The sequence below is a fragment of the Eubalaena glacialis genome, unplaced genomic scaffold (genome assembly GCF_028564815.1).
Source record: "Eubalaena glacialis isolate mEubGla1 unplaced genomic scaffold, mEubGla1.1.hap2.+ XY H_2, whole genome shotgun sequence".
In the NCBI taxonomy this organism is placed as follows: Eukaryota; Metazoa; Chordata; class Mammalia; order Artiodactyla; family Balaenidae; genus Eubalaena; species Eubalaena glacialis.
This window is the reverse complement of record NW_026871156.1, coordinates 2,579,534-2,597,809: the sequence shown is the minus strand read 5'-3', so window position 1 is coordinate 2,597,809 and position 18,276 is coordinate 2,579,534. Positions and strand designations below refer to the sequence as shown.

Below are 18,276 nucleotides of genomic sequence, written 5' to 3'. Positions count from 1 at the left end.
TTCTCTAGCTTGCTGTCTTCCCTCAGAGGGATTCAGTGATGTAACTATGCGTGTTTCAGTTTATACCCATTTTACTGAATGCAGCCACTAGATGGAGCTGTTTTCCTTCTGCCGGCAGCACACGTAATGAGTCACACAAGGGCTGCTGACGTCACCAGTGATTCACTACCGGTGCGACGGCGAGTAGGACCAAACTTTTTGTTTGGGCTTCCGGCTCAGCGGCCGCCGCTTTATCTCGGCGGTTGAGGTAAAGGAGACGTGGTCAGTGGAAGAGGGTAAGGCTGCGGCGGCTGCAGCTCTCCTCCAGCCAGTCGGCGGGGGAGGAGGAGTAAAAAGAGGGCGGTGGCCGGGCTTGGCTTCGGCTCCACTTGGAGTTGGCGGCGGAGCGACCCTGGGAACGGGCATTTGTAACAAACGGCCTTTCTCGGCACCTCTCCCCGGGCAGGGTTTTCGGGAGGGTCTTGGAGGTGGCTAACTGGGCTGAAGAGACGGCATAGGGGCGGATGCTGGGGCGGGGCCGACGTTACTCTTTCTTCCTTGTGTTCTGGAATCTGACCTCAGGGCTCCAGAGGCCCAGTTCCTACCTGTAGAGTCTCGGGTCCAACATATCTAGCCAAGAACCTTATTCCCTCACAGATCTAGCATGTTATAGCACCAGATTCAATATTCCCAGTCAATGTATTACATGGAAGACCTTAAACCAAAATTACTATCCTCACAGCTTCCAAGGGGAACCGGAGCCCTGTCAAGGTCTGTTTCCGTCTCATTTCCCTAAAAGAGACCTTTCTCTAACATCTTTACTCACACTTCACTCCCTTTTTTCCTCCTCCTAATCACCTTTCAGAGCTAAAAAAGTACACCACTATGGAATACCACAGACCCTGACTCGTTCTCAGAGACCCCTTCCTCACATCTCACCCTGGTAGCCGCATCTGTCAGAGATCACTCTGTACGCAGCATTTCTACTTAAAAAAATTTTTTTTAGCATTTCCCTTTAAAGACCTTTATTACCTGCCGTTAAAGACCTTCCTTTCTATGGCATCTTCAAGAAATGTCCCTACACCCAGAATTTCTACTTAGTCGTCGACCTTCCCAAACTCCATTTTAGCATTTGCCATCAAAAACACCTCCGAATCCAACTTTGTCCTTCACTAAAATGCTTTACTACTAACCCAATATCTGCTGTTAGAAAATACCCCCCTTTTTCATCGTCTCAGAATTCTTTCCAGATAATCCCAAGTAACTTCCCTCAGAAGCTCCCAAGGGACCAGATACCAGGTAGGAATTCTTCAGATACATAATCTGCCAGACATCGCTTCCCAGTCCCCCGTCACTGCACCAGGTTTTGATAGACCCTTTCAGATTTTGGCTCTAACCACCCTAATCAGAGACTCACCTTCACAGTCTTGCCCAGGGCTCTACCTGTGCATTCAAAAGCAAACAGGTTTTCCTACCTTCTTTTAAGATCCTGTTACTCCACATCTTGCCTTATAGTCTCCCCTAGGGCCTTTCAAGTTGCCAATATCTTCATTCAGAAGCCCTCAACGTCTGCTTTCAGCCTCATAGGCCCCTATATCATTATTATACAACCCCTCCCCCAGCACGCTTCCATCATACTAGATCCCCTTCTCAGCATCTGTTCAGCCTGCATGGTGCTCTGCATCATTAGTCACAGAAGCCCAGCCAGACTCACAATCTAGCCAGTGTCTGCTCACTCAGTCTTTTAGCCTGTTATCTTCCTGAAACTTTTTATCCTCCATTCCTAGGGAATATCAGCTGTCTGAGCTCAGCCTCCTCTTTCCTTCCTCTCAGAGTAGCTCTAGTACCTAGCATGTCTTCATGTTTCTGTTCTTGAAATGAGGATGCTAGTACTTAAGTCCTTCTCTCCACCAGCGTTACCACTAACAAAACAGAAAAGCCTCCCCGTATCTGGCTCACCTCTGACCCTTTTTCTAAAGATGTCCACTTTGCCACGATCGAAGAAACGTTGTATGTCTGGACCTGATCCAAAACCAAGTTCTAATTGCCCTTCTGCATGTTCTGTAATGTTCAAAGTGCCACCAGAACCAACCAACATGAGTGTCTTTTCCCTAAATCTTGGAGGTGGGATGGTATTGTGGTTGGTGGGAAAGTACCTCTTATTTAAGCGTTTTTTTGCTGTCTTGCTGAAGCTTTTTTCCCCTCCATTCCTAGGGAATGCCAAAAACAGGCAGTGCAACGGACGTAGATGAGGGTCTTTACTCCCGGCAGCTGTGAGTTTGGCTGAGCCTGGGAGTGTGAAGGAGGAGAGGGGCACAGAGAGGATAGAGTTGGGTGGGCCAAGCCCTGACCCAGAGTCTCCTTCAAATCTGGCAGGTATGTCCTGGGCCATGAGGCTATGAAGCATCTCCAGACAGCCAGTGTGCTGGTGTCGGGCCTTCGGGGCCTAGGGGTGGAGATTGCGAAGAATATCATCCTTGGTGGGGTCAAAGCTGCCACCCTCCATGACCAGGGCACTGCCCAGTGGGCTGACCTCTCATCCCAGGTACCTCTTCCTGGATCCCTTCCCCTTGCCCAAGCACCAAACCCCCTGGTGTCTGCATTCACTTCACTTCTTTCCTTCTTGTACCTTCTTGTAGTTCTACCTAAGGGAGGAGGACATCGGTAAGAACCGGGCTGAGGCATCACAGCCCCGCCTTGCTGAACTCAACAGCTATGTGCCCGTCACCACCTACACTGGGGCCCTTGTTGATGACGTCCTTAGTGGTTTCCAGGTACTTTGCAGCATCACCCTGCCTCCTGACTTACACTCTTAGATCCTTTTCCTGGTTGGTTTGTTCAGTATTTATTTAATGGACCACCCTGTGGGTGCTTGCGCTGGGGTTTCCCAGAGAACTTGGGCACTGGAACTCCTGATGCAGCAGTAGGAACTTATCCTGGTGAATAAGGAAGGGAATTCAAAGATGCCCTACAAATCATCGCCGAGCAGGCTTTGCTTTGTTCTTTTGTTCTTTTGTTTTATTTGAGAATTGAAGCAAATGAGTGTAGGATTTGGGGATAAACCCAAACTTTAACTGGGAACAGACTGTGACTCATTGTTTGACTCCCAGGACATGCAGGGTTGTAGGCAGGCAGGAATGGGTGTTTTTCAAATAAGTGAATTAGTTGTCTTCAAATTCTGTCCTCCTAATACTGCTTTACTTTTCTTGTCATAGTCTGGGGTTTCATATTGCTCTTCATTGAGTTTTACCCTCACTGAGTATGACACACATACTTTGTAAATATTTGTAGAAAAGGTCTGAACCAGTAAGCGTTAGTCCTGACATTCTGCCAACCCCTGGCCTGCCTTTCTCCTTTATTTTCTTATTTCCCTTCACCCCAGTGCCAGTCCCTTTGCATGAGCTTCCTTCTTGTTACCGGTGGTGGTCCTTACCAACTCTCCTTTGGAGGACCAGCTGCGGGTGGGTGAGTTTTGTCACAGCCATGGAATCAAGCTGGTGGTGGCAGACACTCGGGGTCTGTTTGGGTGAGTGCCTGCTTCTTCCTTTATCCCCAGCTCCTTCCAAGCCCAGGCTAAGACCCCCTGGCTCCCAGTGCCGTAATGCTACTCTCAGCCCACCAGGTTTTCCATTCTCCATGTTCACCTCTCCCCAGTTGGCATGAGCACTGATTGCCAGCAGTGATGGCTAAGCTTTCTTAGGAAGTATTCGCTATGTCTAAGGGTCTCAGGCAGCATTCCTGTTGTCTCCTTTTACAGGCAGTTGTTCTGTGACTTTGGAGAGGAGATGATCCTGACGGACTCCAATGGGGAACAGCCTCTCAGTGCTATGATTTCTATGGTTACCAAGGTAAGGAGATTGGCCCCAGGGGTTCTGGCAGGCATGTGGGTAGCCATAGTCCTCCTTTATGCTCCTGGTACCCTGATCCTACCTCTGAGGCTTTCTTTACTTCTCTTCCAACCGGGACAACCCTGGTGTTGTAAGCTGCCTGGATGAGGCCCGACACGGGTCTGAGAGCGGTGACTTCGTCTCCTTCACAGAAGTTCAGGGCATGAATGAACTCAATGGCATCAGTCCCCTAGAGATCAAAGTCCTGGGTATGCCAAGACTGGGGGGCAAGAAATGGTTGCCCAGATCAAACAGAGAATTGTCCCTGTGGTGTGGGCTGACCCACAGCCCAAGAGGTGACACATATCTGTAGTCTTGACTTGTACCAAAGTCCAAGAGGAGATGCCTCTCTGAAATCTGACTTGAGACTTAGAAGAGGTGTGTCCAGGTAGCCTTAATAAAGACATGTGAACTGAGCTACAGGCAGAAAAGGTTTATACCACTAGTATTTGATTCCATTATTATTTTTTGGCCCATTGACTATATCTCTTTTTTTTTTTTTAAACTGTTTTAGAGTGTATAGTATAACAATCTCTAAGTAATACTTCATCACCGCACATATTAAAGAAAAACTTACAACGAAATATTTCCACTTTCTGGTTCACCATTTGCTGTCATTGTATATTTTATGTCATAAACTTCTCAATACATTATTTTTGACTTCACAGTTATACTGTTGAAAAGATTTAAGAAAGTTTATTTTTACCCACATATCACCATTTCCAGTATACTTTTCTGTGGCTCTAGATTTGCATCTGATGCCATTTTTCTTCTGCCAAAGAAAACCTTTAACATATGTTGTGGATTGGGGTCTGCTGGTGGTGATTCTTTTAGCGTTTTAATGCTTGAAATTTCATTTTGCCTGTGTTTTTGAAAGATGTTTTTACAGAGTGTAGCATTTTAGATTTCATTGCTTTAAAGATATTGCTCTATTGTCTTTCCTGCCTTGTTTTCCACAGGAAGTCTGCTATTCTTATCCTTGTTTTTCTGTATTTAATGTGCTTGTCTCTATCACTGATCTTAATCAATGGAATTATGATACACATTAGTATAGTTTTTTCCGTGTCTCTTTTGCAGTTTATTAAATTTATATTAACTATGGGTTTATAGTTTTATCAAATTGGGAAAATTTCTGGCCATAGTTTTTTTCAAAATATTACTTTCGCAGCTCACTGCCACCCCATTATCTCTTTCCAGAACTCCAATTACGTGTATATTAGGCCACTGGACTTTTTTGTCTTTTTCCCCGCCTCTTTGTTGTATTTCGGGTAGTTTCTTCTACTTTGTTAAATCTCCTAATTTTTTCTTGTGTGTTAATTTGTTAATCACATCTGTTATGTAAAATCACTGGTCAAGAACATTAAAACAACTATTATACATATATTTCACATGTCAAAGAAATTCCCAACAAAGGTGTGGGCTGAAAGAGTTTTTGAAGAAATAATGGCCAAAAATTTACAAATTTGATGAAAACTAAAGCCACAGATCCATGTTCTGGTAAGTTTTGATGGATGGAAGGTAATTGTGAATGTTAGCTTTTTGGAGTTGCGTTTTGTGTTCCTTTAACATTTTTGAGTTTGTTCTAGAGAAATTATGTAGTTGCCATTGGATCGTCTCAGGGCTTACTTTTTCTCTAGAGTGGCATTTAGGCATAGCATACCTGTGCTGTCTGAAGAAATCAGCATTGTGTTTTTGTTGGTTTTTTTTTATGATGCACTATACCTTATTTTTATTTCTTAATTGAAGGATAGTTGATTTAATGTTTAATGTTGTGCTACTCTTTGCTTTACAGCAAAGTGACTCAGTTATCTATATACACATTCTTTTTCATATTCTTTTCCATGATGGTTTATCTCAGGATACTGAATAGAGTTCTGCGTGCTCTACAGTAGGACCTTGTTGTTTATCCATTCTATATATAATAGTTTACATCTGTTAACTCCAAACTCCCACTGTATGGGGGAGGGGGTTGGGGGAGGAAGAGAGTGGGAGGTTTTCCCATTCTTGTTTTGATAGTGCTGTTGATCTTGGGAGGGAATGAATTGACAGATAACCCTTCATTCTTTTCATCCCCCAGGTCCCTACGCCTTTAGTATCTGTGATAGCTCCAATTTCTGTGACTATATCTGTGGAGGCGTTGTCAGTCAGGTCAAAGTAACTAAGAAGATAAGCTTTGTGAGTATGAGCAGGAGGGTGTGCTGTAGGGTTCCAGGCATCTCTACGTGTTTTACTTTTTTTGGTTCTGATATCTTGCTCTCCACAGAAATCCTTGCCCACTTCACTGGCAGTGCCAGACTTTGTGATAACAGATTTTGCCTAGTATTCTCGCCCTCCACAGCTGCACATTGGCTTCCAGGCCCTGCACCAGTTCTGTGCTCAGCATGGCCAGCCCCCTCGGCCCCACAATGAGGTAGATGGGTGGGCAAGCCAGCCAGGTCCTTGAACCAAAGCTCCACTATGCCTCTTCATCTATTTAGTTTTTCTACCTCTCCCTCTCCCCACAGTGGTGTGATTGTTCTTTTTCTCCTTCCAGGAGGATGCAACAGAACTGGTGACCCTAGCACAGGCTGTGAATGCTCAAGCTCTGCCAGCAGTGCAGCAAAGCAGTCTGGATGAAGACCTCATCCGGAAGCTGGCTTATGTGGCTGCTGGGGATCTGGCACCCATAAATTCCTTCACTGGGGGCGTGGCTGCCCAGGAGGTTATGAAGGTCAGTGCGAGTGGAGAAGGACAGTGCTGGGAGTGGGCCAGGTTCCTTCCTGGCTCTGCTACTTGCTGTCCAGCTCTGATTAACCAGTGATCATTTCCTCTTTCTTACCCCCTCCTCAGGCCTGCTCTGGAAAGTTTATGCCTGTTATGCAGTGGCTGTACTTTGATGCCGTTTAGTGTCTCCCTGAGGACAAAGAGGCCTTTACAGAGGACAAGTGCCTTCCAGTATGTGATTGGGGGCCCATGGAGAAGGCATTGTTGTGGTTCTTTTTAAGGTTCCTTTTCTCTAACCCTCTCTTCCCTTCACGTGACTCAGTGCCGGAACCGTTACGATGGGCAGGTGGCTGTATTTGGCTCCGGCCTGCAAGAGAAGCTGGGCAAGCAGAGATACTTCTTGGTGAGAGATCCTTTTGGTCAAAAGCTACCTTTATGTCCCCTAGCCTCTGGCCACCTCTTCTGGAGTCTCCTCTTGGCTTACAAGGGAGGGTGTTTGGTTGTACCCTCATCTCATCCCTTTTGCATTTTCTTCATACCAGGTCCTTTATTCCCTGGTCTTGTGCCTCTTTCCTTAGATGACCATGGATTTTTTTGGCCCTGGGACTTAAATATGCAGTAGTAGATCCTCTTACCCTCTCTTGCCGTCTCCAGGGGGATTGAGGACTGATGAGTGGCTTTGTTACCCCAGTGACTCTAACCATCTTCTGTCTCTCTTCTTGGCCACCTCCCAGGTGGGTGCAGGGGCCATTGGCTGTGAGCTGCTCAAGAACTTTGCCATGATAGGGCTAGGCTGCGGGGAGGGCGGGGCAATCACCATTACAGACATGGACACCATAGAAAAATCCAATCTGAATCGACAGTTTCTGTTCCGGCCTTGGGATGTCAAGGTGAGTGGAATGGACATGGTAAGTGGTTGAGCTTTGTTTCTCACTTTTCTCCTGTCTTTTTCTTGTTATCTGTCTTACTGCCTTAGGACTTTTTTGTTTCTCTCTTTCCTTCAGTTCTTCCCGTATTTCTCTTTCTCTACCATTCAGTCTTTCTTCCAGCAGATATTTATTGAGAACTTATTACATCTTTCATTTGTGAGTTTACACGTGTCCCCACCCATTTTTTTTCCTTTGCTTTTTGGTTACGGCTAATGTGGAACTACAGAAGCTAGGTTATGGAGGGATCTATCTGGGAAGTCTTCTGTAAAGCTCAGTGTTACTTTTGCCTGCTCACTGTTTATCTTTCCTTTCATTTTATGATGCAAATACTAGGTAATACTTAAGTAGTTAGAATATATAAGATAGCAAAAGAAAGGTTTCTGCCTTTGTCTAGTGAGAAGACATAGTAAATGAGAGATTCTCAAATGCGGTGGAGGTTGACAGCACTCTTTCCTCAAGTCCAAAAGATCACAACTGTTTTAAGAATACTAAGACATTATGTCCTTTTTATCCTCATTTTATCAGGTGAAAGGGTAATTTTCCACTCTACTTTAGGAGGCTGTCCCTAACCCAAAGACACAGTATTTTCCAAATGACCAGACCAATTCATGATGGTACAGAATTGTGCATGAAGTAAAGAACCATTCAAAATACAGAGAAAGCCAGTGGGTATTGATGTGGATTCAGAATTTCACCTTGCAACTAAACTTTAAAGTACTATCACTTGTCAAGTTTTGATGTATTTTTTAAAAAATATCAACATTCATCTGAAAATGTTATTGAAACATTTTTCTGTAAGGCTGGATGTCCCTTACATCTTTCAAGCAAAACATGTAATAGATTAAATGCAGTAGATAATGAAAATTCAGCTATCTTCTAAGATATTATATAACTTAAAACAAATTTGCAAAACTGTAAATACAGTTTGACTCCTGTCATTAAAGTTTTGTATTGGAGTTTTTTTTCATAATGTTTGTACTATATAATGGAATTATTCCCATTTTTAAATGGAGTAATAATATTTTAAAATTTTCTGAGTTTAAATGTCTAATGTAGGAAATCTTGATAGCTGTGCATCACATAAAAAAAAAAAAAAACCTCTTTTTAAGATCGTTATTTTGGACAACTGCTACAGCAAATAATAAATACAACAGCACAGTATGTGGTTAGAACATTAGAAGGTGAAAAACACTGTGTAGGGGCAAGAATGAAAAACAAGATAAAGAATTGGAAGTGCCATGAGAGGGTGGTTTGCAGTGTGGTAAAGGAAATCCTCATTGGAAAGGTGGTATTTCCACAGAGAATTAAAGATGATATACGAGAAGAGGAAGAAATCTCAGGGAAGAGTATGTCAGGTGAAGGTAACAGTGTGAGCAAAACCCTGAGGTTGGAATATGCCTGCTGTGTTTAAGGAATAGAGACAGAGACAGACCATGGTAAGAGAGAAGGTTGTAAAAGTAATAGGGACCAGCTCATTTTACCCTTAGTGAAAGTGGGAATCAGGAGAGGGTTTTGAGAAGGAAAGGAATGTGATCTGACTTGGACTTTCAGAGGATCCTTTTTGTTTTTGTAAGTTCAGAGGACCTTGGTTTTCTTTGGGTGAATGCACTCCAACTCTGAGTGCTAGTAACTAAAAAAAACAATGGATGTTCGGTAGACAAAAGAGCAGATATTCAACCCATTGTCTCCTATTGTATCACTGTTTTCCTTTTTTATTCACCCCATTCCCCATTTGTCCCAGCCCAAGCTGTGTGGCATTTGTCATAGACCACAGAGCCTCCTGACCTCAGAGCCTAGGTCTTGTGCATCATTACATAAATCAATTTTCAGAACAGCTCTGTAAAGTTTTGTTGGGTGATTATATGAATGGCCGTTCTGTTTCTCCATCCCCACCCAGAAATTGAAGTCTGATACAGCTGCTGCAGCTGTGAGCCAGGTAAATCCACACATCATGGGTGATGAGCCATCAGAACTGTGTGGGCCCTGACACAGAGCATGTGTATGATGATAACTTCTTCCAAAACCTGGATGGTGTGGCCAATGCCCTGGACAATGTGGATGCCCGTGAGTTTTGGGGGTGGGTGAGGATGAGGGGAGAGTAATGTGTGTGTTTTAGGGAGTGTGTGTCACCGTGTCCTATCCTGATGTTATTTTCCCCACCCTCGCCTGCTGCAGCTTTCTCACAGACACGTATGTGGACTGCTGCTGTGTGTACTGCCGTAAGCCACTTCTGGAGTCAGGCACACTGGGTACCAAGGGTAATGTGCAAGTGGTTATCCCCTTCCTGACAGAGTCATACAGCTCCAGCCAGGACCCTCCTGAGAAGTCCATCCCCATCTGCACACTGAAGAACTTCCCGAATGCCATCGAGCACACTTTGCAGGTGATCAGCCTTGCAGGGAGAAAGGTGGAACAGATAGGTACCTGGACAGTGTCTCAGATACCAAACTCCTGTTATTCAGATGATGAAGCCTCAGTGTATGTAACATCTGCCCTCTCTTTAACTATCCTTCACTCACTTTAAACCTAGCAGCCTAAGCTTTTCAAAATGACGTTTTTTTAACTTGAAATTTTTATTTTGGAAACATACAGGGAAGTATTATTTATACCATGTAAAATACTTTATGTAAGAAGTGTATATCTAAAAAGTGAGGATATGTTTCTTTGTATAGAGGATACTATTTTCTTGTTGAACAAAATTAACTTAATATCATCTCTGCTAGTTATTTAAATATCTCTAATAGTAAGTCCATATTTAGGACTAATTTTCTAATTGTTTCCCAAAATATGTTTGATAGCTTGTCAGCATAGTTGTGTTTATATGGTACACATACATACAAAACAGCATACCCATCATGTAGATTGACAAAGTAAAAGCACCCCATTAACTGGCCCTCAGAACTTAGCCCTAGTTACAGTCCCCTTTCAAACCACAAATAACCATCATTTTATCAAAATGATTCTTAATGCAGTCTTTGAGGCTATGTTTAGGAAGTATGGGCATAGGAAGAAAATGAGCAGTAACAGTTCAGTCTGTCACTTTTCCTTCCAGAATGGATGAGTTTATACTTGTGGACTCAGTTCAGTATGTGTCTTTCTCCCTGTCCATACATCCCATGTTGGTGTGTGGGGGTGTGTGTGGGTGTGTGTGCGTATGTGTGTGTGTGTGTGTGTGTGTGTAGATACAGAGAGATGGAGAGAGAGATGTGTTTGTGTGTGTGTGTTCATTTCTATATATATAAAACCTCTACTAGGTTATGGTTCTATTACTGTGTTTCTCTGTACCCAGCATGCAGAAAGGCCAATAAAAAGGCTTTTAAAACAAATACACTACGTGCCCTTGGACTTAACCTCTTCATGCTTCAGATTCCTTATCTGTAAAATTGGAATGACAGTAGTAACTCTCACAGGACTTCTGTAAAGCATTTACACTTAATATGTCCTTGTGACTTTCAAACTAAGCTTTAAATATACACGTGTGTACTTATTTCATATTAACTCCATGAGGTGTAGTTTTACTGTTACAGTGTATGTTTTTGAAATGAGGATACACGAGTAAAGATATACCTGATGGTCACAAAACTGTGGCAGAGCTGGCATTTGAACCTGGATTTCCAGCATCAAGATGCTCCAGATCACTTCACCAGTGACTATTTATCGACCTCCTAATTCTCAGGGGGCAAACCTCTATCTTACTTTCTGCCCAGTCCCCAGAACCTGCATAGAGATCATTCATGTTTTATACTTGGTGTGAACTTTTTCTTTTATTGAGGCATGACATACCTAGGGTAAGGTGTGCATCTTAATAAATTCTGCATGGATGTACACTTGCGTATTTTTTTTTTAATATTTTTAAATTTTATTTATTTATTTTTCGCTGTGTCAGGTCTTAGTTGCGACATGCTGGATCTTCGTTGTGGGTTCTTTTGTTGTAGCACACGGGCATAGTTGCCCCGCAGCATGTGGGATCTTAGTTCCCCAACCAGGGATCGAACCCATGTCCCCTCATTGGAAGGCAGATTCTTTACCACTGGACCACCAGGGAAGTCCCTACACTTGTGTATTAACCTCTGCCCAGATTAAGATCATTGGTTTTTAAATTGAAGTGGTGGGGGCTTGACAAGTTTGAGGAGTCACATTGGGAGGGCTTCTTTCCTCTGTTCTCCCATAGCAGCCATGCTCTTCCTATTTGCTGTATTTCCTGATGGTCTTCCTAATGCCTACAGAAACTTATTTGTTTCCCATAATCCACGTAGTGTTTATTTGCTCTGTCTGCATTGGGCTCGGGATGAGTTTGAAGGTCTCTTCAAGCAGACAGCAGAAAACGTCAACCAGTACCTAATGTGAGTAATTCTGTCCAAATCCTCCGTCACCCTGTCTCCTGCCTGTCAGTCCAAGCATTGTGTAACCAGTGTAACACTTAGGACCTGGCCTACTTTTCGAATAAACTGATGATTCCTTGGGCCTTATAACTTTGGGAGTCAGGACTGACTTTTCATGGAGTTAAGCTCACTCTGGGATCACTGTGTAATTCGGAGTTTGTGTCCCCTCTAATTCTTGATGGAGATTCAACGTTTGTGGAGAGAACACTGCACCTGGCAGGCACCCAACCCCTGGAGGTGCTGGAGGCTGTGCAGCGCAGCCTGGTGCTTCAGCGGCCATATACATGGGCTGACTGTGTGACCTGGGCTTACTACCACTGGCACACCCAGTACTCCCAACAACATCAGACAGCTGCTGCACAACTTTCCCTCGAGCCTGGTATTACACTCTTGTGGGGTCCATTTGTCAGAATAGGCTTACTGGAAACGGCTTGCTACACGCTTTTGACATGATTCATTGCAGTTAATCCAGTTGTGGCAAGCCCACCAAGTCCCAGAGATCTCATAAAATGATTAAGCGAGTGATTTTTGAAGTCTAAGACCTATTCCTCCCGACCCCTGTCCTCTACCTGCCCGTCCCTAGTCTCTCAAGCAAGATACTTGGTACCTAGTTCCCTTAGATATGAGTTGAGTCATTCCAGATTCCCAGTCAGGGCTATAGAGATTGTAGAAGAGAAATTTTGGTGTTAAGAGCACAGGACCGAGGTGGGTTCAAGTCTCAACTGCATTTGATATTGGGACTAATAATCATGTATTCCCTATCTGTACCTCAGTATCCTCATGTAGGAAGTAGGAATAATGGTGACCTAATAGCATGAGAGTTTTATGAGGGCTAATTGATATTTATTAAGTTAATAAATATTATGTTAGTACATGCCTGGCAATCCATAAAAGTTTCATAAATAGCTCTGCGTCTGGCACAAAGTGAGTGCCCAGCGATACTAAGTTGGGACTTCCGGGCTTGAAAATGAGGAGTCACAATTATCAGAAAGACCTCTCCTCTCAGGTCCCACTGCCCCCAATCTTTCTGTTTTCCTAGCTTACGAGCTCAGGAGCCCCTTTCTGGTCTGGGCCTAAACGCTGCCCACACCCGCTCATCTTTGATGTCAGCAATGTAAGTCTCCTCCCTCGGGTCCCCTACAGTCGGGTAAAATGTGGGTACGTGGATGGGAAGGAGGCTGCGGCTCCTTAGGTGAGTACTGATAGGCTTACCCCTCCATACCTTGCCTTCTCTTAGCCCCTGCATCTGGACTACGTGAGAGCTGCTGCCAACCTGTTTGCCCAGACCTGTGGGCTGAGGGGCTCTCAGGACCGAGCTGCTGTGACCATACTCATTCGGTCTGTGCAGGTCCCTGAGTTCACCCCGAAGTCTGGTGTCAAGATGCATGTTTCTGACCAGGAGCTGCAGACCCCTTCCTGTGTTGGTGAGGGTGTTTAACTAGTTGGCCTAGAGCTAGCATCCTACTTATCACCTATCTATGCAAGCCTCCTCTGTACTTGTGTTTTGCCACTGGCTCTGCTCTGAGATCTCAGGCCTGAGATTTATCCACACTGTCCTTTGGTCCTTGCTTCTTCCAATTTAAAATAAGGTTGGTTGGTTGAGGCAAATTCTCTGATGCGCTACTACTTTGTTCTTCCCACCCTTTCTCTCTCAGGTGCACCAGTTGTCCGTCTCTTTTCTGTGTGTGTGTGTTTGCTTTGTTTTGTTCTTTCCTCTGTTTCTTTTTGTGGTTGTGTGCAGGGACAAATGGATATGATCTTTACCAGTAGTCTCTCTGCCTTGATTTCTTCCCTGGTTCATTTCATTATAGATCTCCTCATCCACCTCCCCACCTTCCTTTGGTATGCATCTTTACCCTGTTTTTAACCTCCATATATCTTTCCTCATCTCCCTCTCAAGATAGCCCTCCTCATCTCTCCATCTATAACTACCCACCAACTCAAATTTCCCTCCCTCTCCCCTATCCTGTCTCATGCTCTGTAAGTCTTCCAGTACGTTTTATCTTCTTTGTATATATCCTTCAATTTCTTCATCTGTATATCTCTCCCCTCCTCATATATCTCCCGCATTTCCCTTCCCAAATACCTACTCTCTCATGTTCCTCTTTGTATATTTTCTTTATATATCTCCCTACCTGTCTCCCTTTCAGGTATTTTGTACTTTCTCATTCTCTGTACATTCTCTAAATCTTCACCTTTATTCCCCTTGGTCTCCCTCTTCAAATTTTCTCAGGTTTATCCCATTTCATATTACTCTCTTCTTTCCTGTCTGTGCATTTTCCCCCAATGCCCCTTTCTGTATCTTTTATCCCTCTGTCTCCTGTTTTCCCTTATATCTTCCTTCATGTCTCCCCTTCTCTCGCTATGTCTTTCTTTTTCAGTATGTTCTCATTGACATCCTTTTTTTAAAAATTGTGGTAAGAAACACAAAAGATTTACCATCTTAACCATCTTTAAATATAGTAGACTTCCATTTTGGAAGGCTTAATATTTCATTGAATGGATTTTAAGGCTTAATATTTTAAGGCTTAATATTTCATTGGATGGATAGATCACGTTTTTCTATCCACTCATTCATCAGTGAACAACTTCTGTTGCTTTCACCGCCTATCTGTTATGATTAGTGCTGCTGTCTACATCCTTTCTTAGTGGCTTTATCTCTTTCCCTCAGTGGCTCTAGATATATCTCCATGTCCCACACACCTGTCTGCCTTTTTCTTTTCTGAGGTGTTTTCTGCCCCATCTTTCCCCCTTCCTTTTACTCTTTCCCACGATGTGTCTCCTTTTCAAATCCTTTATCTGCCTGAACATCTCTGCCCCACCCTGGACTCCTGCTTTCACCTCAGACCCTGGCCTGGGATCTAACATGTATCTAAGGACTAACATGTACTGCCTCCCTTTCTGCAGATGATAACCGCCTGCAGGAGCTCAAGGCCATGCTGCCCAGCCCAGAGAGCCTCCCTGGGTTCAAGATGTACCCCATCAACTTTGAGAAGGTGCTGTGATGGGGAGCTTCTACAGTGTAGGAGGATGGGCTGAGCCATCCTAAGCTTTTGTGGGGATTACAGGCCTGCCACATGGCCCAATTATCTTTTGTGGTCTGGGCCAGTATTTGGCTGGTCTGGCAGGTAATTGAGGTGAATATACCCCAGTCCCCAGTATCCAGGAAACCTTTTGTTCCTTTAACTCTGTCTCTCCTGTTCTTCCTCTGTCTCCACTCACAATAGGATGATGACAGCAACTTTCATATGGATTTCATTGTGGCTGCATCCAATCTCCGGGCGGAGAACTATAACATTCCCCCTGCAGACCGGCATAAGGCAACAATAGACCTAACCTTGCACCCCTTTCCAACTTTGAGTCTGCCACATTTGACCTCTTCTGTAGACCTTGAACGTCTCTAACAACTACCTCTGCTCATCACCTTCTGTGTTACAGAGCAAGTTGATTGCAGGGAAGATCATTCCAGCCATTGCCACAACCACAGCAGCTATGGTTGGCCTTGCATGTCTGGAGCGGTACAAGGTGGTGCAGGGACACCAACAGCTTGAGTCCTATAAGAACAGCTTCATCAGCTTGGCCCTGCCCTTTTTCAGCTTCTCTGAGCCCCTTGCCCCACACCATCACCAGGTAAGGGCTTGCTTTTATAGAAACCTTTGGTGTTACCCATCAGTGAGTGACGCTGTGTGTGGGGGCGGGGTAGAGGTTGTGTGCATCTTATCTCCGTAGAACTGGCTCTAGTTTTCGTCATACCAGGTGAGAGGCTTTCTTTAATTTTGTGTATCCTTTGTTCATTGTTTGAACCTGTGCACAGTAGGAATGGAACTGGCACGTTCGTGAAAGAAAGAGGAGCATGTGATCTGGGCTTGCCCCCTTTTCACTCTTTGTGATTTACTCTGTGCTTTGTCCCACAGTACTATAACCAGCAGTGGACATTGTGGGATCACTTTGAGTTACAGGGGCTGAAGCCTAATGGTGAAGAGATGACCCTCAAGCAGTTCCTTGACTACTTTAAGGTAAGGCCCCTTCACTCACTGCACCTGTGGTGGTGGTTGCCCAGGTTACTGGTACTGTCCATCCCAGTGACACTGTTGCCCCTCCTCCTTCCCACCCTCTGCAGACAGAGCACAAGTTAGAGATCACCATGCTGTCCCAAGGTGTATCCATGCTCTACTCCTTTTTCATGACAGCAAGCAAGCTCAAGGAACGGTTGAATCAGCCGTGAGTTGGGCCAGTGGGCAAGCAGAAACAGGTCCTGCCTGGGGTGGGAAGCATCAGCTAGCTATGCAACTCATGTTCACTGTTCTCCTTACTTTATTTGTCTCCGTAAGTCCTTTCCTCACTTTCTACTTCCCTGACCCTCTTTTTCCTCACCCCAGGGTGACAGCAATAGTGAGACGAGTATCAAAGCGACAGCTGGGACACCACGTTCAAGCACTGGTGCTTGAGCTGTGCTGCAAGGATGAGAGCGGCGAGGATGTGGAGGTCCCCTATGTACGATACACCGTTCGCTGATCCCTCTACACCCATCTACCTCATTCTCAGTCAAGTCAATCTATTTCCGTTTCTCTTAGAGTTGTGGCAAAAGCTGAGCCTTAAGTTCTTTTGAGAACTTTTTGTTGTTGTTGTTGCTGCTATCTACTGTTTGGAGTTGGAATTCTTAATAAAGAGTTATTAATCCAAGTGTGTCATATCCTTCTTTTGTCAAAGGCCCGCACCCTGTTGTCTGCGGGAAAGACCAGCCTTTCTTTAGCTCTGTAGGTTCAGGTGATAATACAAAAGGCTCAGCCCCTCCGCACCAGCATGGAATTTGCCTCACCTCCAAGCTTATGAGAAAAGATTAAATCCAACTGTTCTGGTAAATCATGGGTTTGCTATTTTTTCCTTTGTCCTCTCTGTTTAAAAAGAAATAGAAGTGAGAGAGTGGCATAGACATATATACACTACCAAGTGTACAATGGATGGCTAGTGGGAAGCAGCCGCGTAGCACAGGGCGATCAGCAACTTTTTCTTCCAAAAGAGGACACGTTGGGTATTGCTAGATAGCTCCATGGGTCATTTCTCAACTCCCCCTCACCCACAGCTACTTTTATATTTGTAGTGGTGGAATCCCACTGTAAAAGGAAGTCATCCATAGGTATGTGTTTTTCACCTATATTCCTGCCCTGTCCATCTGCCTTCTTGCCCGCTAACCAGATTCTCCCTGCTTTCCCCTGTAGCTAGACCAGCTTTCTGCACATTGGACGCTGATTTTCTAAGACACGTCCAGAACTCAAAAGGAGATGCTACACCCCTTGCAACGTAGTGGAACTTTGACTCAGTGGAGACTACTGACCACCTGTCCATTTGCATTCCTGCATCATTCTTGTCAGGGAGCCCTTTTCAAGTTTCATTTACTATTACCAAGTTTATTATTTTCAGATCCTATTTTTAAATACTGTGCCTTTTTGTCAAGACTGACCGGACTCCATCCTTCACCTGTGAAGCTCCATCAAAGTTTTACATGCAGTTAAGTACCATCCCAGCTATAAAACCGTCCGCGGCAAGAACATAAATTCTTATATAAAAAGTCCTGACCATCCTCAGACTTAGGGCGTCAGCTGGGAGAAACCACACCTTAATTACCCATCTTCTCCCTTTTTGACTACTGCTCATAGCTGTGTGAATATCCTTGATGGAAAACCTCAGCATCACCTCCGGTTCTCCCTGGGAGAAGGATGGGACAGATAGAAGTGCGGCATTAGGTGTGGTGAGGTTGACAGTCCAGTGGCCAAGTCTTCTCTCTAAAGCAAACTTCAACAAAGCCCTCTTACCCATTCCTTGCTTGGTACTGCTAAGTAAGAGGGCTGGGGACAGACTGAGTTGAGAAGACATAGTACATATATATATGAGTAGGAATGGGTCCTTCCACTATACCTTGTTCTGGAGATGACTCAGCAATACCTGAGCTGAGTGAAAAGGTAAGGTTGTGGTTGGCACCACATAGTGCAGATAGTTGGGACAATTTTAAATCACAATATGAAATAAAATCATAAGAGAAAAGCTTATTGCCGCAAATCCCTTCTGGGGAGAAAATGTCTCTAGCTGGGATAACTATTAGGAACTTGGAGAATTCAACCTGGTCCCTGTTATTGAGGAGAGCACTGGAAGTTAGCCATGGATACTTCATAACTAGCTCAAAGGGCACACATCAAGCTGAGTTAGATAGGCTGAAGAGAAGCTGGTAAAAATTCTGATAAGGTAAAAAAAAAAAAAAAAATTCTGATAAGGTAAAACTCAAGGAGTCAGATTTACTGAGGAATATGAGGAAGCCAGATCAAGGAAGAAGTTTGGAAAGACTGCTCATTTGAAAGACACTTGGAAGGCCCAATAGAACCAGACACTCAGGTGTTTGGT

General features: G+C 44.3%; 1 protein-coding gene across 1 annotated transcript; it reads left to right on the top strand.

Annotated features, from left to right (window-relative positions):
* Positions 1 to 190: 190 nt before the first annotated feature.
* LOC133082984 (ubiquitin-like modifier-activating enzyme 1) lies at positions 191 to 16,473 on the top strand. Its single transcript, XM_061179647.1, is given in 27 exon segments — positions 191 to 275; positions 2,194 to 2,252; positions 2,356 to 2,524; positions 2,619 to 2,752; positions 3,398 to 3,505; positions 3,737 to 3,826; positions 3,942 to 4,075; positions 5,944 to 6,041; positions 6,130 to 6,276; positions 6,400 to 6,576; positions 6,696 to 6,800; positions 6,892 to 6,972; positions 7,304 to 7,459; positions 9,396 to 9,452; positions 9,454 to 9,562; positions 9,685 to 9,881; positions 11,777 to 11,840; positions 12,062 to 12,216; positions 12,218 to 12,259; positions 12,920 to 12,994; positions 13,118 to 13,304; positions 14,788 to 14,876; positions 15,108 to 15,200; positions 15,319 to 15,510; positions 15,795 to 15,896; positions 16,001 to 16,101; positions 16,260 to 16,473. Coding segments are annotated over 26 exon segments (3,054 nt in total). The 5' UTR covers positions 191 to 275; positions 2,194 to 2,196; the 3' UTR covers positions 16,396 to 16,473.
* Positions 16,474 to 18,276: the final 1,803 nt, after the last annotated feature.